Below are 24,510 nucleotides of genomic sequence, written 5' to 3' on the forward strand. Positions count from 1 at the left end.
GAGATAACAAACATTGCTTCACTTTATCTTCAGTATGGCTTTTGCAATGAAATTGTGGAGTTTAAAAGGTACTGTCAGTATAATTTACCTCAAAAAATCCTAGTGTATTTAATGAATGTGTAATTGTGAGAAGACTGTTCTACTCCCCCACCCCCAGAATTAAAGCGCAAAATGTTATTCAAGCAACAAAGAAACACAGCCATCTGCCCATTATTTAAAGTCTTTTGGTTGTGGATAAACTTCTGTTGTGAACTAGAATATCTGAATTCAGTTATTCAGGGACAAAAACAATAGCACAGTTGCATTACGAGTGTACAGCTGTGAGACATATGCTAACATTTCATGGCCATTTAGACCCCATAAAGGATAGATGTGCTAAACTCGACATCATTTCAGTGAAGAATAATTGCTCTCAGTTTGGGTCTATTGTGAAATATAAACTTCAAGTGAGTATATTAGAGTGAATTATTTTAGAGCAATTGGAAAGAAATCTAATATAATGAAAAATGAACAATTTCACATTTATTAAAATGTATTTACATATATTAAAGTCTTTATTTTAGTGACACCTTTGCCCACTATAACACAGGGTTCAGCAGTCTAATTATCAGTCCTATTTTCAAGGGTGGAAAACTCGGACTTTAAAATTCACCACTAGCTGAAACATATACAAGCTCAGAGCATCTAGGCAATTTATTTTATTTGTATTCATTTTATTATGTCATACTATCATGTAAACCCATTCATTTGAATTTGGCCACTTAAATGTACAGTAGCCCTGTTTTTAGAAATAGTCACAGACGCTCTTTGTGCCTGTCAAACTCTCAAATGAATTTGATTTGAAAAATTAATTTTTTCCCCTGAAGATAATTAGGCTACAATTTGGCAACTTGGCATAATGAAGCTATTTTGGCAATGAATTAAATATATTTCATGCCATTCAGATTTTTAAATAAGAAATAAAAATAAAACACAACTACTTCTGACATTTTATAGGAAAGCAGAAATTGCCATAGTGGATCAGCCCCGTGGTCCAGCTAGCCCCGTATCCTGTCTCCGACAGTGGACAGAACCAGCTGCTTCAGAGGAAGGTGCAGGAAGTTCTGCTTTAGGCAATTATGGAAAAAAACCATCTAAGTTAAAGTTTCTTCCTAATGTCCAATATTTAGAAGTTGGCTTTGCCCTGAAGCATGAAGGTTTATATACTATCCGACAATCTACGGGGTGAAAACCTGCCCCATTGAAATCAATGGGAGTTTTGCCATTGGTTTCAGGGGGCCAGGATTTCATGCTAGGTGTTTTTAATCTTTATTATAATAGCTCTTGCTCTTCGTGTTATAATAACTACATTAAAAGTAGTCCAATGTCTAACTTGAAAAAAAGTCATGGAATTAAAAATTAAAATAAATGCTTTATGCACATTGTAGCCTTTGTGTTCCCAAACTCATGCCTAAGAGACAGACTGTCAGCAAGTGACGTGGTATTTCTTCACTTTTGTGGGATGAAGCTAGACCCTACAGATATTATTTTGCATGTTTTATTTATGATCCTATAATGTGCACAGAAATGAACTGACAATTCAGATACTACTGTACTGTTCTGCTTGCTAGCTCCTAGGAGTAACCTGACAGTGTAAATGCTACTTTGCTGTTCTGGTTGCAGGTTTGTAGCATTTGTAAGTTATGGGTTTTCCAAAGCATCCTGCCAGGTGTTTAAATTGACTTTCTGCTCTAATGAACCACACAAGCCATTACTTTGCTAATTGCTTGAGTTACAGTGCTCTGTACAAAGCCATGGATTGTTCTGAGTCATTCGGAGTATAAAGTAGCAAAGATATCCTGAAAAGGAAGTGGCTGATGACCTTTCACATCTTGCATTAATCTGTTGCTAACATCTTAGAAACAGTCGCCCTCTGTTCTGTTCTTGGCTGGTGTTGAACCTGCTGCTTTGAGGTAAATGTATTATTATCAGCCTCTTGGCTCAAAAGCCACTCACTGCATTGTGACTAGATGGGCACTAAGAGGTACTTATGCTCTGCAGTTCTAGGTTATTTCCCCTGGGATGATCAGAGCAAGTTTTGAAACAGTAACTGTGGGCCGGGAGCTGCAGAGTGCCTTCTGTAAGGTGAAGAGTGGCCCCAAGTTGTGCTGAAGTTATGTGAGTTTTAGGGTACCTTGTCAGATCAGGTCATACTCACATGTTAGGCAGTGACTGCCCCTTGAGGTATGCACGCTAGCCATGGCTGCATGATCAGACACTATGAATTTTACTCACTGCACCAAATAAACATTCTGAGCATTTCCTTATCTAGTCAGTTTTCTCTTTTTAGACAACACTCAAGTAAGTAAGGGTGGAGTAAGAACCCTTCCCTACTAAACCTCTGAGGGTGACAAACAGGGTACTGTGTCTATTAATCCTTCACCAGATCAGGTGAGCAGGCAGAGTGGGGCATGGGTGGAGCTTTGGCTCTGCCCACACGCCAGCCAGCACACCTAAATCAGCAACAGATTACTGCCCTTCTTGAGCAAATGGGAACCAAGGAAGGAACAGAGTCTGATTCACAATTCCTTCCTTGGCTGCTCCTGGGGCAGTACAGCTACACACTAGTTCTTAGAGCGAGACCCAAAGTCTCTTTCTTGTCCTTAATATAATATTAAAATGTAATTGGTTTAGGGTTTCTGCATGAATGGCATCACATAGGCCAGAAGTTCCTAAACTGTTGTTGGCAGATGCCTCGTGGTCTGGGAGGTGCTAACTACGTACATGATGCTGGCTCTTCTGGTTTGCAGCTAGAGAAACAGAACAAGTGGAAGGGTGAGACAGCCTGTCAACCTAGACAGTCAGGCTGGTTGAAAATGTTCTGTCTAAACTATTTTTTGATGATGGAAAATTTGATGGAATTTTTTCAAGAAAAGTGTCTGCTTTCTGCGGATTTTTTTTGTAAAAAACCAAACACCTACAAATGGAAAGAGTCTATCTGAAAACCAAAATTTAGAGATGCTGCTGTTATGCTTTATGGCAATTGTAGTTCAGTTGCTACATGTCTCCATTGTTCTGTATGGGCCAGATTCTCCAGTTGAACTACAGGTCCTATGATGCACTGTGGACAGGTACTCCCATGATGCAGTGCATCCACTCCCCAGAGGGGCACATCGGGGTGAATCATGGGCCTTGTAGTCTGCCCAGGGAATCCAGCCTATAGAAGAGAATGGGAGCATGAGGCACCTGAACTACAATTCCCATAAAGTATCATACAGCATGTTTATATTGAAATATTTTGGTTTTCAGCTGAAGGATTCAGTTTTCAAATATTTGCTGAAAATTATAATTTTCCATGGAAAATTTAGACGAAAATTAATTTTGTTTTTGTTTTCATCAGAATTTTCTGTAGACAGAACTCCTTATTATACTGAGGACAGCAAAAAATATGTAAACGCTTTCCTAGTGTTAGCTTTCAGTGTAAGGAACTGCTGTAGTTGCCACTGCAATGTTATACAATTAGTTAGCAAGAGGGGAGATAGACTTCATATTAACCAATTGGATGTGAGGTAGTCAACACAATTGTTGAAAGGAAGGAAAGCGGGAGTCCACAAGACCATCCATCTTTTGAAATGTGGTCCACACTCTGAAAATGTTTGCAACCCTGCTATTTAGACTCCCCTTCTTTGCTTAAGCAATTAGCCGTATGAAAGATAAGGAAACCAAGATGAAAAGGTAGACCAAAATAGAGTATGTAATTGGAAAACCTTACCTTCTTTGAAATATTTTCTTCAGACCGCTTGGAATACTTAGGGTGTAATTTTGTTTCCACTTATTCCTTTAAAGCAAAGCCTTTCAAAGCGGGTAATTGTGCTTGACTCTGAAGTCATTACTGAATTCTCTCTAATCATTTCAGTACATCACACACTTCAGAATCTGGCTTTTCTGTATTCTTGGAGCCACCCTGCATGGTCTTGATCATCCATCCCTTGCACCACATGTTTCTCAAGCTTTTTAAAGACATATTGTGGCGTTATTAGGTCCAGGAAAAGCTGCAGAGAGAATTGGGGCTCCAGCTCATTGTTTCTCTCCACTGGGGAAGGGGTTTATGGGTTAGATCTTGAAAACCCCCATTGACAAGCATAGTCCCATTGGAATCCCAGGGAATTCACTGGAACAGTCGCAACTGAAATCAGAGGGACTATTCAAATGATTGTGTTTTTCAGAATCAGACTTGATGTTTGGAGGAAGGGAGTGCCCATGAGTCCTTTGTAAATATGTGGATTTATCTTCTACAGACAAAAAGCCAAGGGGCAATTTCTGCTCTCGTGTATACTCGTATAACCCACATTGAAGTCACTGGGACACTAGTATAATTGAGAAGAGAATTGGTCCCAAGTGCTCAGATAACACAAAAGCAGAGTTCTTGGGTGTCTGCTTCCTTTTCCATTTGCCTTTCCCATTTTGGTTATCCGAAGGAGGCTGTTTTATCCAGCAACCTGCAGAGATACAGAAGCCCCCATGAATGCAATGGCTCTAGTGGCAAAACTCATTCAAACCAAAAACCGTTTGCAATTGGAGTTAAAAGTAAAATGTATTTATTCATCTAGGAGAGTCAGAATTTCAGGGGTAAGTCACAATTTCAGATCCACCTGAGCTTTTGCATATATTTCCTCCTCTCCTCTTGCAGCTCCCTAGCTACTGCTTGCCAGCATCTCTCTCTTTCCTTTACAGGGAGCTGGGGCCCAGCTACCTCCAGCTGTGATGAAATATATGCCAGGCTTCAGCTTCTTGCCCTGAAACCACTACTACCAACTCCTTCTTGCCTCCAGGCTTTTCTCCACAACAAGGGCTAGAAAACCTACTTAAAAAGCCAAAATTCTCATGCCATCTCTTGATACCAGGAACTGGGATTCTATGACAGGTGCCAAATGTTGGCAGAGTTGGCAACACTGGTAGCCATGGTCACACTTAGAGGACCTGGTTCTGTACTGCATCATGCCAGCTTTATGCCACTTGACATCTGGGTGTGTGTGTGTGTGGGGAAACGTGCTAGCCACGGACATTATTTCTCATTTTAAATATAGAATATCTCATTCTGGTCGAATCTTTTGAAACAACATTAGCTTTGTTAGTGTGACCACTCTAGATTTCAAGCAGAAAGGACTGGTTTTGCTAGTTTCAAATTACTGATATTTCACTGTGTTCTAATTGCTTCAGTTAGGTTGCTAAGCAGAAAAATAATGAGATGTAAAAACCTTCAATAAACTTTCTTTTCAAATTCGAGATGGCATAGAAAGTGTCTAACAGGATTCCCCTCTCTAACTTCGTGGCATTTATGCTTTCTTCATGTGTTACAAAGATAATTCTTGCATTAGGACAAAGCCTACCTACTCCCAGTGTGTCCCACTTGAAACCTCTGCGATTTCTGGAACTATTTCCAAGAGCTGGGCATCTAGCAGTACTGTCTTTTTGTGTCTCTTTACAACAGGAACATATCTACTCATTATAAAATGCAGGGTTGCACAGCAGGAACTCTTAACTTCTTTTACTTTCCACATGTCACTCAATGCCAATCTGAGAAGTTGGCCTAGGTAGAGGGCCCCTGTAGCTGCATAGGGCCCCCACTGAAATCAGTGGGGCTCTGTACAGATACCAGGGCCTCTCCTCATAGAGCAACTGACAAGATGAGGGCTGTGATCTGTTTTTAATTAAGAGGAAACCTGCTTAACTGATAAAAATTTTACTTTTGCTCTTTTACTCTTTGCTGTTTATATGTCAAGCTCCTTCTCTTGGATTTAAAAAGAAAAGGCTAACAGTGAGAAGTGCAGGCAAAGCAATAACGAATGCAAAACAAGTGAACCTTACAGGGAAATTGCTAATACCAGAAACCTGCTGCAATGCTTTATAATTGCATTAATCTTTTCTTACAGCTACAAAAATGTGGCATTTACCTTGGCACAGAGCCACCTTCATTATACTTATTGCTGCTGCTGTACGCACAGAGGCGAAAGCTACCCTGGCTGAAAAGTTTACTAAGATAAAGTCTCCAGAGATGGAGGTCACTGATGGCTTTGACACATCCATTGTGCCACCCACTGAAGAAAGTCCATTCACAGAACTATCGGAAACAAGCGAAATGCCGGTGGAGTTATCCTCGCTGAACCCGGCCTTCAGAACGGCCACCACGCTGTTTCCTTTTGAAAATTTTACTCTTGACACAGCTGATTTCTTTTTTAATTGCTGTGATTGCTGTACCCCTGTGTCAGGTCAGAAAGGGGAACCAGGAGAGCATGGACTGCCAGGTAGGGGAAAGCAATTATTATCATTATTAATTTCTCAAGAGGCAGTGTCAGCTGTAGCATATGAACTAAGAAGAAAGTGGCAATGATTCTCCAGTTTTATTAATTCTTGAATAAATTCTCTTGCAGGCTGGAACATCATGCTATGGTGATTTACACCAGCTGAGGATTGGCCATAATGGATTCGTGTTACATATAATATTAGATAAATATCTAATTATTCTTAAATGCTACATTGAAACAATGCTAACTTAGGGCCCAAATCTGTAAGTCCCTCACATGTGGAACTCCAATTAAAATCAGTGTTCTGCATATAGAGGACTTACAAGGTCTCAGGTTTACACTCAAAACTAAGTAGAATCAGAGTTACTGTTGCACACACACTCCTGGACAAGACTCCATCTTCCTCTGCCTCTCTCTACCTTTGTATTTTAGAAATCCCAGAAAACTGTGCAATATTACATTTCATATATGGTGTTGTTACAGAGAGAAGGGTACGATTATTATGTTCCATTATTTTTTTTAACTGAGTGTTAATAGAGCAGCTGGCACCAGGCAACCCACAGAAGAAAACAATGTCCTTGCACTGAGGGTAGCCTACAATCGATACCAGACAGACTATACAAAAAGTGCACTAAGGACTGTTGTACTTACATCATCTTTATTGCTTTATAATGGAGTTATACCTGGGATTGAAAAGAGAAAGAGTGGCCATTCGGAGAAGGACAGATCACCCCCAAAAGCTTTAACCTTCCCCCCAATTTTAATTTTTCTTATTTCCCTGGTTTGCCAGACTCTGAGAGCATAGAGTTAAAAAGAGATAAAACCTGATAGTCTACCCAATCCCTCCACCAGCCATATTTTCTTCCATGGTGTCTGCAGTCTGATTTTACATCTGCCAAGCAGTGAGACTTTTACTACCTCTCTTAGGAGACTACTCTACAGGAAAATATGATTTAGTAGCTAGGAAAATGTTCCTAATATTCAGTCTGAATTTTCCTTTGCTCACGTTGATCCATTTAGTCCTTGTCATATCCTCATGGAACCCCACAGACATTTCCTCTCCCTGCACTTTTGTGTTTACAGTCTTCTAATAGTTGCAGATTGTTTTACATATTCCCTTTAGCATGGTTTTGTGACCCTTCATGATACCTGAAAGTAGTTTTGTGTTTTTCTAGAGGGTTATGTAATTAATAATAAAATCCCTGACCCTTTATTGGAAACAGGGAAGTTAAATGCAAAAGACAATAAAGGCTCCACATTTTAAATATGATTAATTTGCTCAACAGAGTCTCTATAAATACCCTATAAATACTTTATAAGAGCTATATATTTTGTAACCTAATATATTGTATGTTATGTAACCTTACTTTTTATTATTAAAATACACACCCAGATAGGGCCTGATTCTGACACCTTTACTTTGAGCAGGACCTTAATCTGCAAGTATTCACGTTCATTTTAATGGCACTACTTTTGGAGAGAGATACTTTTCATCTGAGTAAGGGTGGTAGAATCAAGCCTACAGCTTTTTAAATACAGTATATTCAAGGGACTCTAGTCTCCTATTGTTAATAAGGGACAACACTGTATTAGCTATAGAGGGAGTTCTATGTATACATCTCCTGAGGACTGACGGAAGAAGAGCTCATGTCAAGTTGTTTGTATTGTGATAATGAACAGGGCCAGATGTGCATGAGCCAGCCCAAGTTTTTAAAGCTTATTGTAGAATTAAACCACTGAGTATCTTGCTTGCTTGTCTTTCTGATGTTTCTCACAATGTGTGGATCTGATCTGCCCGATTACCATACTTGAATTTGCAGATTAAAAAAAAAAGAAAGGGTGGAGTTAATTAGATATAGGATGTCTTCAGGTGCATTTAAATACTGGACACGCAAATTCGGATGTAATTTATGCATTTGGGCTTCTATAGCTGTATAGCAGTTGAAAGCTCTTTTTCAACTTTTTCAAGCGAAGAGACCTCCAAACTCAAAAATCAAGGTCTTAAAAATGGCATGGGGATTTATGCATTAGGTGAAAGACAAAGGTCCATGAACCAGTCAATAGATATAGCATGAAATATAAATAGGGATTTTTATAGCTGACGAGAGCATTTAGCCACACAGTTCCCATTAATTTCAGCTGTATAGCTAAACCCCCTAATTGGCTTTGAACAATTACAGTGTTTTTCATCTGTGAAGGAAATATGACTCAGTCCTGAGCCCTGCTCTGCTTCTTTTGTATCACTCCCATGACGCAAAGGAAAATACTCAGTTCTTCTCTGTTTCCACAAAGCTCCCATCAGTATGTGGCACCTCCCATCATTTGTGGCTTATTACCTAACTAACATTCATAGGTCACTTTATAAAGTTCATCCTTTTCAGTCACTATGAAGATAGAGTTCCATTGACTAATGAATTTTCAAATGCTCATTTTCCAGGTCCTAAAGGAGAGCTAGGAGATGCTGGCCCTCAGGGCCTACCAGGAATTCCTGGACTTCAAGGTCCAAAGGGCTTCAAAGGAGACAAGGGTGAGGAAAAGTAGCTGCTCATTTCAAAAGCACATGTGATTTTTTTTTTTGCTCATATGTTTTTCAGTCCAATAAAGCAAAATTGTAGGCGAAATTATTTTCTAAAGCAATTGAAATGTCTTGGTACAAACTGATACCTTGTAATTCCCATGGCCTGTAATACCGTAAACCAATAGCTTATAACAGCACAAAATGAAAATGGATATTCACAAAAGCCTGATCCAAAGCTCATTGAAGTCCTACCTCAGTGGGCTTTGAATCAGGCCCATGTGTAGTAAAGATCTTCATGAAAGCAACAGGTAGGCACAGAAGCAGCTTTTAAAAGCTAAATCTCTCAGACCAAATTGACTGCACCCCGCAAGAGAGTAGAATTTAATTCATTAGCTGTAACTGCATGCAAAGACTCCCATTCACTTTAATATTCTTTGGACCAGGCCCTCAGTGGTCACTCTACTATCATGTATCACTCTAAGTGTGGCCTAGAAGTTTCTTGCTCATGGAGAAAACATTTTTAAAAAAATGTTTAAAAAGTTGGTCCACTAAACTAACTGTTATTTAGAGTGATGCTTCTCTGTTTGCACCTATGTGATTTTCAGTATCCCTAAACACTTAGCACCTACACTTGAATAATCACTTGTCCCAGGGATGGTTGCTGTAGATGAAACAAACTTAGAGAGTTGTGTGCAATACAAAAGTGAGAAAAAAGTCAAGCATGGTCCCATTCGGAATATTTGCAATAATCATAGGTAGCCAGTCAGGTTGTGCATCCTCTTCTAAGCCATCCTCTGATCAAGAGGTGGTCTGTGTGGTTATTGGTTCTATTAATCATTTGCCCTGGAAACCTGTGTTCAAATCTCAAGTGAAAATGAGTTTGATGGTCATCGCAGAGTTCTCACTTTACATGTCACTAAACTACCACATACTGGACACAATTCAGCTCAATTGTCTGTTTCTGTCCAAAGGGTGTAGTGTACTAGAATAGTGCATGAGGACTGAATTGTATTGGCAGAGCTATAAGTGGTTGCTTGCACAGCATTTGCATGCGTCATACTTTGCTAAAGCCAATAAGTACTGAATACACTTGAACATTTTTTCAGGAAAAAAAATGACATCAGAGTGTGATTCAACTGATGTCCACTGCTACGATGTCCTCTCTTGCCTAATGGTTTCTAGGGCTGTCAAACTAAAATGATAATACTGAGTCTAGTGGCTATCAGCTTCTCTATCAGGCCATTAAGTGACAGTAAATGTCCTCGCTATCCAACATTACTGATTGTATACGGTTACTTATTTCTTAGGCATTAAGATGAACCAGATAACTATGGAAGTACAACACGATGGGTAGTTTGATGGGTGCTAGTGTTTTGGAGTTTTCAGTTAAGGGGTCCCAAAGAACCTTCTTAGGACTGTCATTTTTTAAGTTCATTTTTACTACAGGAGAGAGAGTGACACACACACGCACACACAAATGGTGTAAGCCCCATGCTGCATAAAGAATGTTTTGCTACAAATAATATACATAGCAGCATATTAATGGTAACAATGTCTTAGGAGATAAAGGAGAACATGGTGACCAAGGAACAAATGGAATTCCAGGGTTTCCAGGTAAACCTGGAGAACAAGGTACGTAAGGCTACACCAGAGTACTCAAGAACATTGATCTATCTTCCTCTTTAATCTGGTTTTCTAATATTTAATCTGTTTTTTCCCCAATCTGGACTTCACTACTTAGTTTTTATTCAGTCCACATTCAGGAAAAACTCACTACAGTCAGTGGGAGCTGCGCGTGAGTAAGAACTGAATGTGGACTTCAGTATTTAGATCACAGTCTACATACTGAATTATGTTGTTTATCTGTCTACCTTCCTGTCTACCTATAGTGCATTTTCAATCATTTCATTTTGTTAAATGTGCAGATACTATAAACTTTAGCCTGTTCTAGTGGGGTGGGGGTGGGGGAAAGGGAGGGAGAGAGAGAGAGAGAGAGAGAGAGAGAGAGAGTGTGTGTGTGTGTGTGTGTGAGAGAGAGAGAGAGTAGGGGAGTATGCTTCCTGTAGGGGAGTATGTTCCACCTGGAAAATGTATTGGAGATGGGATTTGTTGCAATCTGTTGCATTCTGAAGGCAAGAAAAGTTATTCTTCAGTGAAAAGTAACTTTATGAGCTGGAGATAAAATTCACACCTGTCAGTGATATTTTCAGCCATAGTGGGAAAAACCTCATCAGAGACAGATCAGATCCTCTGGTGCAGCCTAATGGCACAGAATGCACAGGGATATGTGTGCGAATGTGGTTTAAAACTGCTCTCTGCAGGCGTGTCATCCCTGGGATCCATTAGAGGAGTCTGGGGGTGCAATCCAAGGATCAGCGTAGTGTAAAGTCGTCCTGACCACCTGCTTTCCTGAAGCCACAACCTTTTTTCTCTGCTGCACTGACAGCAGGAGAGTATGTGGTGTAGGAGTTGCTACACTGGCACTTTGCCACCAGAGGATGACCCTCACACTGGGGCAATCTTCCTTTGGTTAAGATGGCTTTAAGGCCACACCACACCAGCAGATAGATGGCACTGGAGAATCTTGCCCTGTATAGAATACAAGTATTTTATCAATTGCTTTTAATATGGTAGATTTAGTGTTTTCAATTGTATGTTGCCCCTCAACTTTATGCTAAATGCATTTAAAAAACTGACTTACTATTTCTGCCTTTTTTCTTCTTTGATTCCACTTTCTCTTTCTTTCCATATACCTTGGCACTGTTTTTAATGTCATTGCTTCTCTCTTTTCCATCAAGCCAGCTTCCTCCCCACATACCCAGTGTTGCATTCTCTTTGGTCTTCTCCACGTTCCCAGCCTCTCTCTCTGTCCTCATCTTTTATTCCTATTCTCTCTTGTTTTCTAATCTCCTTCCCAAGCCTTCTTAGCTTCTTACTCCTCCTTCTTCCCTTTTCTAACCTCGCCTCTCAACATCTTCCTCCTCTTGCCTCAGTTCCACTTGTTCCCATCAAATCCAGTCAGCCCACGATGACTCTCCTCCCCCAAATCCACTGCCCCCCTCACTCACCATACAAATTACTTTCTCCACTCTCTCATCCCACTCCAGAGGAAAACAGAAAGAAAACATTGAGAATGGAACATAGTCTTCTTTTTAGCCCCAAGCACCTGGCATTTACATCTGCTTCTGCTAGCCCCTACCTAGCACAGTGACCAGCCCAAGGCTAGTAGTGCTGCATAGTTTTTATTCTTTCTTGTGACTCTTTATTTCTATCTTTTTTTATAGGTGAAGCTGGAGTTAAAGGAGATAAAGGAAACTCTGGCCTTCCTGGAATGAAGGGACAGAAGGGAGTGAAGGGGGACACTTGTGAGAATGGGACCAAAGGAGAGAAGGGGGACAAGGGAGAGCTGGGCTTACAGGGGCTAGATGGGGAAAATGGAGATAAAGGGGAAAAGGGAGACCTGGGGGAAAAGGGGCATTGTGGGGAGAGAGGAGAGAGGGGGGAAAAAGGGGAAGCTGGAATAAAAGGGGAAAAAGGCAGCAAAGGAGACACTGGAGTTGAGGGTATTCCTGGGATGAATGGACAACAGGGAGAAAAGGGTGAGCCAGGCAATAAAGGTGAAAAAGGGGACTTGGGACCAGCTGGTGTGATGGGACCTCTTGGGCCAAAGGGAAATCCTGGTAGTAAAGGGGCACGAGGAGCTAGTGGAAAGAAAGGCTCCAGAGGTATCAAAGGTTCCAAGGGTGATAACTCAAAAGTCCGAAGATCAGCTTTCAGTGCCGGCTTGTCAAAGTCTTTCCCTCCACCAAATATCCCTATTAAATTTGACAAGATTTTGTACAATGACCAGGAAGATTATAATCCTTCTACAGGCAAGTTCAATTGCAGCATTCCTGGAGCGTATGTCTTTGCTTATCACATGACGATCAGAGGGCGGCCTGCTCGAATCAGCATTGTGGCACAAAACAAGAAGATAGTCAAAACCCGTGAAACACTTTATGGTCAAGAGATAGACCAGGCATCTTTCCTGATCATTTTGAAATTAAATGCAGGGGATCAGGTTTGGTTGGAGGTGGGACGGGATTGGAATGGGATCTATGTCAGTGCTGAAGATGACAGCATATTTACAGGGTTTCTTTTGTATCCAGATGATATTTTTGAGACCCTAGCATAAGTATATGACGATAAACACACTACTAAGAAACAAAACATTTATTTCACTCTGATTGTCAGTAGGGGGTGGAGAGAGAAGGGTGAAGGAGAAAGAAAGTGTCACTTCAGTGAAATAGATGTCATAATCTTTCTATACAAATACTTATATTTGTAATAAACTGATTAATTTTAACTAAAGAGCCCCAAAAGATGCAACCACCCTCTATGATGATGCCTAATTTTCATGATCATATAAAGAAATATTACACAAATGCATTCAGGAAGATATAGATCCCAAAGAGATTTTATTTACACTTTAGACCCAGGCTAGATCATCAAATCGTTAAAATTACACAGAGAAAGTCAATATATTAGTTTAATTCAGATAAGGCCAAATCTTGCAGTAATTGCAAGTCAAAATGTCCATGAGAGTCAGTATTGAATTAGTTGGAGTTTCAAATTTTAGCTAAGGATTGTAGGATTTGACTCAGAGATTAATCAGATATAATTGCAAGTAGTAGGTTTCTTCAAATCATGTTCATAGATTTAAAAATGTTTGCTGTCAAACCAGTATTATGTGTTACTTTATACATGGTAATGCATGGAATAAAAGGTTGACTTGGAGATTGTATTATAATCACTCAATCAGTGCAAATGTCTCTGTTCATCAAATTATTGTTGTATTTACAAGAACTGAATATCTTTGGAATGGTAAAGAATAAAATAAGATGATTGCCTAATCTAATTTTTTTTCTATGATACACAGAGAAAAATACATTAATGTGCTGGTTGACAACATTGCAGCTGATGGAACAATTAGTTCAAATGATTTAGAGGAAAAGTACTTCTGTAAATGGTGTTTGGCTGTGGCATATCATCATAGGATCAGAAAAGTCCTATAACTCAGTGAATGTTTAATGAACACATGGACAACTTTTTAAGAATTCCTTTGCCAAAGCCAACCTGAATTTAGGGAAGTAAAAATAAGAAATGACGTAATCTTGGGATACCAGAATTGATCCAGGTCCTTATTAGCTTAAGAAAGTGCTGTATCAGAGGCCTTCTCTCACATTGATTAACTTCATAATTCCTTTTAGAACTTCAGAACAATATTGGAAATATTCAGTATGATAAATAGGATGGTTCTGATCACTCTCTTGCTACAATGAAAGTGACATCACATATTCCTCTCTCCCAATTCTTGGTACTGGAACCATCACTTCTTAGGAAATCACAATTCAACAACTACCTGCACTCTCAAACAAAATTACACTTCAAAAAGAATGACCAGGAAAGCATCCGTGTTCTTAGGTGGTAGGATTCTAAGGCAACCATTCAGAGGGCCATATCTCACTGTGAAGGAGTATACTACACCTTTAAGGCACAGCTAGGAGCTCACAATCAAAACAGACTGTGTGTAATTAAGGAGGCTCCCTGCTCAGGCCTGGGGTTGGCCTATATAATCAGAAAGGAGGAACATGCAGAGGGGAGAGAGCAGATTAGTTAGGGATAGAGTAGTCATTAGTGAAGATCTGTCTCAGGTGCCTGGTGACTAGCTGGACTAAGGTATAGACTTTGTTTTGCTCACTCTGTTTGGGAGGCTAGAAGCCTGCCTCTCAGATCAGGGCCTTATGAACTTTTCAGCAAATGTTTATGGACACACAGACCAAAAATCTGGAAAGGATATAGAATTACAGATTCAATAATGACAAAGAGTCCTTAGTCTATAAGGTGCCACAGGCTCTGTCGCTTTTTACAGATCCAGACTAACATGGCTACCCCTCGGAGATTCAACAACATGATTTGACCTCCTAAAGCTGGAAAACATCAAAAACAAACCTGTGGAAAATATTTTCCATGGCACCAGACCAGTGGATAGGATGAAGGGGCAGATTGTATCTGCCTACCGTGGGTTTCTTTCACCTTCCTCTAAAGCATCTGGTTTTGGTCACTATCGGAGATGGGACATGGAATTAGATGGAGCTTGGGACTGATTTAGTATGACTATTTCAATGATCAAAAAGGGGAATTTCAGATAAGAAGTAGTAGTAAAAACTGTACTTGCCATATCACTTCAACCACATAAAATCCCCTAGAGATCAACCTTGACATAGGCCTGATTCCAAAACCCATGGAAGTCAATGGAAAAGCTCTCACTAATTTTATGGGTTTTAGAACAGATCCTTTATGAATAATCCAAAGATCCACTAAAACTAACAGCTTTAATGAAATTAAACAGAATTTCAAAACATTAATTTAGCTGCACTCTCTGCCCAAGGCAGGCATTCTCTGGAGCATGAAATCACATCCAACAGCATTAACACTACCCTAATGGCATTTCATCAAGAGAAAGCAACAAGCCCCGTCAGCTTTCCAATAGAATTGTACATGCAGTGTTTCTGGGAGAGAGGTGCAACTCCACTAGTCACGTACATCCTCACAGTCCAAAGTGTCTCATATACAGCCATACAAATTATATACATACGAACCACTTCACCCCTAATTAAAATATGGCCACCTCTGGGGTGCGAAATGGCAATGTTTTAACAGCGCACAGCAACACGACACCCCATTTTAGACCAGAAGATGAAGAAATGCAGTGTAGTGTTGCTACTGAAGATGGAATGTAGCCAGGACAACAAGGGTTTCGCAGCTGTACTCTTGCATTTTTGCCAGTGCTCAAGACCTTGGTGCACATATAATCAGGATGGTGACACCTCAAAGCCCTCTAAATGGAGAATTGTTTCCATAGTGATGCAGAAGGAAGTCCACTACATTCTGAATCAGCACCAGTGTTCCTTATCTGTGGAGCAGATGACTCTCTTTTAAATAGGTGGAATGTTGCGCACACTTTTTGCTGACTCCATTTACAATCATTTCCGGATAGGTCACTTTTTTGGCCCAACAGTTCAACTATGATTCCCCAAAAGGGGATCTATTTCATTGTTCAGAGTTGACAACATGTACCAACTTGTTTTGAGTTATGACTTTACTTTGTATATATATTTTAACACTGTTATTATTTGTAATACAGTAGCACTTAAAGGTCCCTACCAAGATAGGGATCCCCTGGTGCTAGGTACTGCACAAACATATAGTGAGACAGTCCCTGCTCCTTACAATCTAAATAGACAAGACAGACAAAGGATAGGAAGGAAACACCCACAGAGAGTTGAAGTGAATTGCCCAAGCAGCATGTCAGTTGCAAAGCAAGGAATAGAACCCAGGTCTCCTGACTCCCAGTTCAGTGCTCTATCTGTTGGATGATGCTCCCTTTCAGCTAAGGACACTTGTTGCAGTTGGTTAAAGTTTTCTTGTGATATTATTATATATAGCAAGGTCCTGATCCAATGTTAATTGAAGTCAATGTCAGTCTTTCCATTGATTTCAATGGATGCTGGATCAGACTTTAAAGAAATACAGTGAATTGGAGAGGTTAAATGGTCTTTTCACACTTGGTTCTCTCACTTAAATTGTCATCATGCCTTCAATATCTTCTTTAAATACCACCATAAATCATGTACTTCATTTCTACTTATTTTAATATTGTATCAAGATTAAGGCATAGCAAGGCATCTTATGTTCACTGAGAAAATTAACTTCAGAGAACTTCTGTTAAATTCTAAGATAAAAGACAAGCCAATTTTAAAAGACTGATTCTATCTACCTGCAAAATTAAAAATGTCTGTCAACTCATCAGCCTCACAGCTCAGTTTAAACACTGGTAATTCAAATATAACATGTACCAGCTTTATCAAGTAGTTGCTACCTAATTTGGTACTTATTCTGAGTATGTTAGTATGTGGTTTGAGTTCAAAGTGCTAACCATATAAAGGATGCAGGGTATGGTCTATAAATTCTTTGATAGCTGTTAAATATTTGGAAAAAATATTATAAGTTTGGACTTTGGCTGTCACAATACTACTTAGTTACTTGTGCATGCCCACTGCAACACACATGGTCCGTGTAACAGATGGCTGTATCTGGACACCCAACAATTTTCTGTTCTCTTTCTCAACTGTTATGAACTTTCTGTATGAATAAACTATATGTCAATTTCTTGGGAAAACAGCTCATCAAGGTTTGGGGGCTCTGAAGAAACTGCCCACATCATCCTTGCTAGAAATTGGTTGGCTCTCTGTGGAGAACAGCAGTCAGTAATTCTATATGCAAGTTTTGAAGAGAGCAGGGATGTAATAGTAAATGACTCATTGTTCATGCAGCCCAAGTGTTGCCTGTGAGTGGTTTGGAAGATAAAAAGCCCCTGGTTTCCTTACAAAACTCTGTGGGTGAAATTCACCTATGGTGCAGAGAGGCAGCACAAGTCCTTCAATACATTTAAGCCCTGCAGAAGGCACTATGTGGGGATACTGCAAGCAGAGCATTTGTGCAGGACTGTTGCACCCATACATGCTATGAAAAGGGTCTAGGCTAGCACAGAAGGCCATACGTGGGATGGCTGGGCTGGGCTGGGCCAGGACAGGCCAAGGGAGGGGCTGCAGGGTGCACATTACAGAAATCCAATGGCCCTCAAAACCCCTGTGCAAATGGGGTGAATGGGCTGTGATTAGTACTGCAGCTCGTAGGCAATAGTAGCTACTATTATTGGGAGGGGCAGTACAGCAGCCTTGCTCGCTGACCTGGGGATGGGATAGTGGATCTCACCTCTCCACTCCCTCTGCATTCCACCTGGTTAGAGTCTTTAGCGTCAGGTTTTATGCAGGTGGAATGAATTTCATAATGAACCACTTCCTGGAAAGGGAGAGAGGAACATTGGATGGGTCACTGATGAGGCAAGCCGCTTTCCCAAAGGCTGGGTATCAGTTACAGCCAGGTGGTAGATACTATTTCATACTTGTAAGTAACTTAGAACCTCTGGCCTGCTTGGTGATCTTTTAAAAAGTAAGTATGAGGCATGTTTGTATGCATTCTATTTTTCCTCATATAAACTTGATTTAATTCAGATAAACTAAACTGGATTCTTGCTAGATTTTAGTCAGGGTTTATCAGAGCGGGGGCCCATGAGAAAAATAAATCTGTCTTCAGAGAGAAAAAGAATGATTTTATCTAATATAAAATAACATTAACAACAAACGTTCTGAAAAGTATTGTTCTACATTTAGTATCTTTCTTAGTTCAGTCTTTTGGCCATACCAAGTGTTTGTTTATTAGTCCAATTGCCTTTGATCAGATCAACCTACAGCTGGGTTTATAAATTGCATAGAAAATTAAAACTAGTTTTTGAGCAAACAAATACACACATTAATCTTCCCCCACCCCACCCCCCCTTTGTAAGCAGAGATTCACAGGGCTCTCGCCCTGTTAGTATTTTCCTATCTCTGAGAGGCCATGCAAAACGTTCCTGATCAAAAGGCTTAATTTCTTTAAACCAAGCAAAGTGGAAGGAGGACTGACATTGAAAGAAATACACAGATTTGCTGTCTTGCTGTGTGTTGCACATTGCAAATCAGTCATACTTGGCAGGTCTGTTTACACCTGCTGCAGAGCTAGGCTTTATCCTTTTGTTGCCTGTTTCTTAAATAAATCCCATTCGCATCTGTTGCTTCTGCGATAAGGTGAGCGAAGAGCTCTATGAAGAGCTGAATTTTGGCTGGATATATAATAAATAGAGCTGCTTAGAAAACTTTTTTGCTGAAACAGTTTTCCATTGGAAAATACCATGTCAGATTTTTTTTACACAAAATCAGTAGACTGACAAGAATTCCCATGGGGGCATAAATCTTGAAATGAATTTTTCAAAATAAAGAAATTTCATTTAGGAAAATAAAATTTCATTTCAAAACTTTAAATTTTTCATTTTATTATGTCATGACATGTAAATAGTATTGCATCATGATGTATCAACTTCTGTCATATAATAGTGAAATATTCTATTCTACATATTTTTAATAGTAAGGGTAGCTGCTATGTAGTCAGACTGAAACATCTTATCTTATTTTCTAAGTCAAAATGTTCCTGTTTGACTCTTTGTCCTAGAAAATGAGAGGTACTCAGTATACTAATGTAGGAGCAGTTGTTTTCAGTAGCTTAGAAAAATGATTCTGGGCTATCACCACCTCTGGTGATCTAGTTTGCATTTCTGTAGTGCCCTCCATCTGAGAACCTCAGTGTTCTCTAGAGTAGTGTCTCTAGTGTGTGAACGTGTCCTCAAGCCACTTCTGTGGAGTGGGTATCAGTATCCCCTCTATTTTACTGGAGGTAAACTTAGACAGAGAGAGATGAAATGGCTCACCCCAGGTCAGGTAAGACAAGCAGGGAATACAACCCAGATACCCTGACCCCCACTCCTGTCTCTTTACCACAAAGACTTGCCACCATCCCACAGTATGAAGCAAGCTCCCCTGAAAGAAAATCATCCTCAATTTCTCAGTCTCTATTTTTAAATGCTGTGCCTTTTACAACAAGCTGCAGTAGAAGGGGGAAAAAACAACAGTGGGCTTGATTCTCCTTGTGCAGTCATTTACATTAGTGCCAAGCGCTAGTAAATCCGAATGGGAGTGTTCTGCACTCACTTTGTGCTAATGTGAATAACTACACAAAGTACAAGGAAAGGGAGACTCAGGCATAACGTGTTTTGTAGGACCTGCTAGGTACAATTCATACCCATTAAACTAACTAAACTGGGTTCTCATGTAGTCCCCATCACCACAGCGGGGGCACATCCGGATCATTAAAAAGAGAAACATATAAAAATAAATGGAGATCAGGTTGTATTGTCTGTGCTTTTCTATTAATAGTACCCTAAATAATTTGAAATGAATCTGTGCCCCAGGAATCTCGTTAATATTTCATGTCACTGTCCAGTTTTCCATGTACTGTATTTATTCATGTGTCTGTGGGATCAGGCCTCTGTGCAACAGTTTCATTTTATACAATGTCTTTCACATCAGCCCAAACTAAACAAACTACAAATGGTGTACAGATTAGGGCCTGATTATGCCACCCCCTGATGCTGATGAGTCATGTTGCAGTCCACTATACTGAGATTACCAAACTCTTTCAGTTCTTACTTGAAAATGTTTCACTTCTAACTTGCTTATGCTTCTCAGTTTCCCACCATCAGTTATTATCCTAATGACTTAATGGTAATATGAATATTATAATGTATATTACAATACTCATATTGTCACCATACAAAGAGCTAAATTAACCCCTACTTTGACCCCTTTAGCTTCAGTGGGGTTTTATGATGGGTGAATTTGATCCCAACCCTTATGCAGCTCTCCCCCACAGTTTATACCATATCCTGTTTGCAATATTGTAATTTCTGTTCTGCACAATGGGGGAGGCTTCACAGGTGACACCGAATAATTTGGTTCTGCTTGTATTCCTTGCTGCTTATTTATCCTCTGTTCAGGGGATTGTATTTGTGGGTAATGTGGTTTGTGTTCAGACATGGCATCCCTCTAGCCTGATCAGTTGATATGCACTGGGACCAAGGCCACCTGCAAAGCTGCATCCTTTGACTGCTGGTGTTGCCTTAATATACTAGCTGATGTAATCTCTCACCAACCACACGCTCCTTTGGGAGATACCATTTGTCATTGTCATTAAGCTGCAAATCAGCAAGACATTCATGCTCAGTGGGGCCTTTTCCCCCATCCTTTCTTTGAGGTATATCGGGGAGGGCATGACTAAACGGCAAGTGCATAGGAAGCAGCCACGTAAGCAAGCAGCTCCATTGCTGTAGACCAGTTCGAACAAAAATGAATGTGTTTCAGTGAAAGCACAGTGATTTCATGGAATAAATTCATAATGGTTTTGAAGACACCAGAAAACTCTCACTTTAAGGACTGAGACATGTCATAAACATTTGTAGCTTTGCTATAATGTCAATTGTGTGAACAAAAAAAATCTTTGTGTGTGTGTGTGTGTGTGGGGGGGGAGAATCTTTAAATGTACATTAAAATGGGTTCAAGGGCTATCACTTTCAGTTAATCAGATACGTCTGTGAAATGGAGAAGATTCTTAATAGGGAATATTTATCAAATGATGGGGAGGCTGGCATTCTTGTTTTGCTACATTCGCTATTATTTGTTCATGGTCAGAGCACTGCCATAATCTTATGTGTCATTTCAGAATACTCCTGTGCATACCAGTGTATAGTATAGCTGGGTTCAGTTTAACAACTGCTGTGTCCTTTATCCAGAGGTGCCTGCATTGTATGTTTATACTAGGTGTGGCAGTGGCCACTTTGGATAAGCTAGAAAACTGTTTCCAGTCGAATCTCCTTTTTGAGTTGCTCCTAACTTCATTCAGCAAATTACTTTTGGGCTGAAATTTTCCATATTTGGTTTCAGCCCATAGCTAAAACTGGGGGAAATTTATCCCTGGGTAAGCGGCTCTCTCATCTTTTATTCCTGGAGGAAAAAAAATTAGTTTATTTTATACATTGTGATCGGAAAGTTTGTGCAAACATGACTTGCGTGTGAGCTGGAAATGTTCCTTGTTTTGTGAGTCTCACTGAGATCTGTTGCTTTCTTTGGCAAAATGCTAAAGTATATAATGCTCAATATTACTTATAAAAATGGAACCTCATTGGGACTGCTCACAAGCTTGAAAGTTGGCACATACATAAGTGTTTGCAGAATCAAGACCTTGCATGGTAAACGTTTTGATTCGCCAACAACATACTTTAACAATTTCAATGATGTTTTTACTGAAATAGGAGTTGTACAGATGAAGCTGGGAGGAGGATGGCTGAGGTTATCAATAACAGGGCATAAAATGTTTCCTTCTACATCACTGGTTCAAACGCTGCAATGAAAGCTGGTATGGAAGGTTGTTACTACACAACAGCTCTCTGGTGGTGAATGTTCATGTAAGCAAAATAAGCAGTCATGGGATAAGAGGGAAGGTTCTTTCATGGATTGGTAACCGGTTAAAAGAAAGAAACAAAGGGTAGGAATAAATGGTCAGTTTTCAGAATGGAGAGAAGTAAATAGTGGTGTCTTCCAGGGATCTGTACTGGGCCCAGTCCTATTTAACATATTCATAAATGATCTGGAAAAAGGGGTAAACAGTGAGGTGACAAAACTTGCAGATACAAAACTACTCAAGATAATTAAGTCCCTGGCAGACTGCGAAGAGGTACAAAAGGATCTCACAAAACTGGGTGACTGGGCAACAAATTGGCAGATGAAATTTAATGTTGATAAATGCAAAGTAATGCACATTGGAAAATATAATCCTAACTATACATATACAATGATGGGGTCTAAATTAGCTGTTACCACTCAAGAAAGAGATCTTGGAATCATTGTGGATAGTTCTCTGAAATCATCCACTCAATGTGCAGCGGCAGTCAAAAAAGTGAACAGAATGTTGGGAATCATCAAGAAAAGGATAGATAATAAGAAAATATCACATTGCTTCTATATAAATCCATGGTATGCCCACACCTTGAATACTGCAGACAGATATGGTCACCCCATCTCAAAAAAGATATATTGGAATTGGAAAAGGGCAACAAAAATGATTAGGGGTATAGAATAGCTTCCGTATGAGGAGAGATTAATAAGGCTGGGACTTTTCAGCTTGGAAAAGAGGTGACTAAGGGGGGGATATGATGGAGGTCTATAAAATCATGAGTGGGAGAGAGAAAGTAAATAAGGAAGTGTTATTTACTCCTTCTCATAATACAAGAACAAGGAGCCATCAAATGAAATTAATAGGTAGCAGGTTTAAAACAAACACAAGAAAGTATTTTTTCATGGAATGCACTGTCAACCTCTGGAACTTCTTGCCAGAGGGTGTTGAGAAGGCCAATACTATAACAGGAGCCAGATAGATTAATGGAGGATAGGTCCATCAATGGCTATTAGCCAGAATGGGCAGGAATGGTATCTCTAGCGTCTGTTTGGCAGAAGCTGGGATTGGGTGACAGGGCATGGATCACTTGATAACTTGTCTGTTCATTCCCTTTGGAGCACCTGCCATTGGCCACTGCCAGAGGACAGGATACTGGGCTTGATGGACCTTTGGTCTGACCCAGTATGGCCATTTTTATGTTCTTATGTACACATATCTATCACCTTTCCTCCAGAGGACACCCAAAATACTTTTACAATGTGTCTACATCTCTACTCTGCAAAATAGGAATGTTAATGCAATATTAAACTTGAGAAGTGGAGCAGTCTAAAAAAATGCATACAAATTAATTAAACATAAAATTGGAGATGAGCAGACACTGAGCTTGTTTTCTTTTAGCTAATCCTTGTCATTAGGTTGAGTTTTGCAAAACCAAAATCAGGGTCAGTTTAAATCTGTCCCCGCCTAGCTCAACTCCCAGCATGTGAAGATACAGAGAAAATGGCTTAATAGTCCTAATCCTGACACATCTAGGGTTTCTCTCTCTAAATAAGCTTATTTATACATGAGAAAGTGAGAGACAGCAGTGACTAAAGAATCATAGCCCTTGATACTGGCTTGTGGAGATGAGGCTGTCAGATCAAGCATGGAAGGCTATAAAACATTGACCCAAAGGTTAAAATAGTATCTTATCTATGGGAAACTTTTCTGATGTGGTCTCTGGTCAAAGTACCTCATTTATCACGTTCCACAGGATCCACTTCATTGTTCTTCATGATACCCAGGACTTTCCATTTCTAGTGGATTGGACTAGAAATAAATTATGGGAATATCTCTCTGCATGTGACTATTCACCATCCATTACTCAGAGCCGTGGCTGTTGGGCACATTGCCCTATATTATTGACAGTGGCAGGTGGGGGAACTGTAGGCACAAGTTTGTGCAAGACTCCACTGAAACTCTTTCTCCTTGCGTTATCCTGTGGGAGATGGTGTGTTAATCCAGATAGTAAGACCTTTCTTGCAAATTCAGCTAGTAATGCTGCTATGGTAACAACAGTTTTTTCTATGTCTGGACTGATGGAAGGAATAATATAAAGATACCAAACCCTAAAATACCTGTGAGCTGTTGCATGAGAAGCACTTACTATTTGGTTACATCTTTGCCTTTAGCAAAATTCAAGTGTAGTATCAATTTAATATTGAGTAAATCTTCTATTGGAGACGATATCTTTCATTTGCAGGTAGAGGATTGACTTCCTGATCTAATGCAGTAGGCCTTGTATTATAGTATGGCTTTAACTGGGTAATTAGAAAATGATTGGCTGGAACTCAAATGATAAATCTTCATATTTAAATATACCACTGGACCAATAAAGCCACATGCTAGAACATAGTGTTGGACAGAAACAACGTTTGGTCCAAATATCTTCTTTTAATGATTTCTTCCCTCTCCCACCTCATGCATTATAATATTATTCCTAGCATGTAATGTATTTGAGCTACTCATTATATGTTTTGATAAGGTGGGTGAACATTATTTAAAAGCAAGCTGTTGAACACTTTCAATAATATTAAAAATCACAATGAAGCAATATAATGAGAAAACATTCCTAGGTACTACAATGAAATGCATCTGTGTTCAGCAAGAGAGTAGCTTTCCATATAAAGTTATTTACATCAGGCCAACTAATTTTAAAAAAAATATTTGCATGAAAAATGACAG

At 39.7% G+C, this 24,510-nt stretch overlaps 1 protein-coding gene across 1 annotated transcript in view; it reads left to right on the forward strand.

Moving 5' to 3' along the window:
- Nucleotides 1-13,694, forward strand: part of OTOL1 (otolin 1) — a 30,831-nt gene extending 17,137 nt beyond the window's left edge. The window contains exons 6-9 of the mRNA XM_054040876.1: nt 5,913-6,284; nt 8,722-8,811; nt 10,363-10,434; nt 12,087-13,694. Of these exons, the coding sequence (XP_053896851.1) occupies nt 5,913-6,284; nt 8,722-8,811; nt 10,363-10,434; nt 12,087-12,976 (1,424 nt within the window). The 3' untranslated portion in view covers nt 12,977-13,694. The remainder of the gene's footprint in view (nt 1-5,912; nt 6,285-8,721; nt 8,812-10,362; nt 10,435-12,086) is intronic.
- Nucleotides 13,695-24,510: the final 10,816 nt, after the last annotated feature.

Source organism: Malaclemys terrapin, chromosome 9 (genome assembly GCF_027887155.1).
Source record: "Malaclemys terrapin pileata isolate rMalTer1 chromosome 9, rMalTer1.hap1, whole genome shotgun sequence".
NCBI classification, from domain to species: domain Eukaryota; kingdom Metazoa; phylum Chordata; order Testudines; family Emydidae; genus Malaclemys; species Malaclemys terrapin.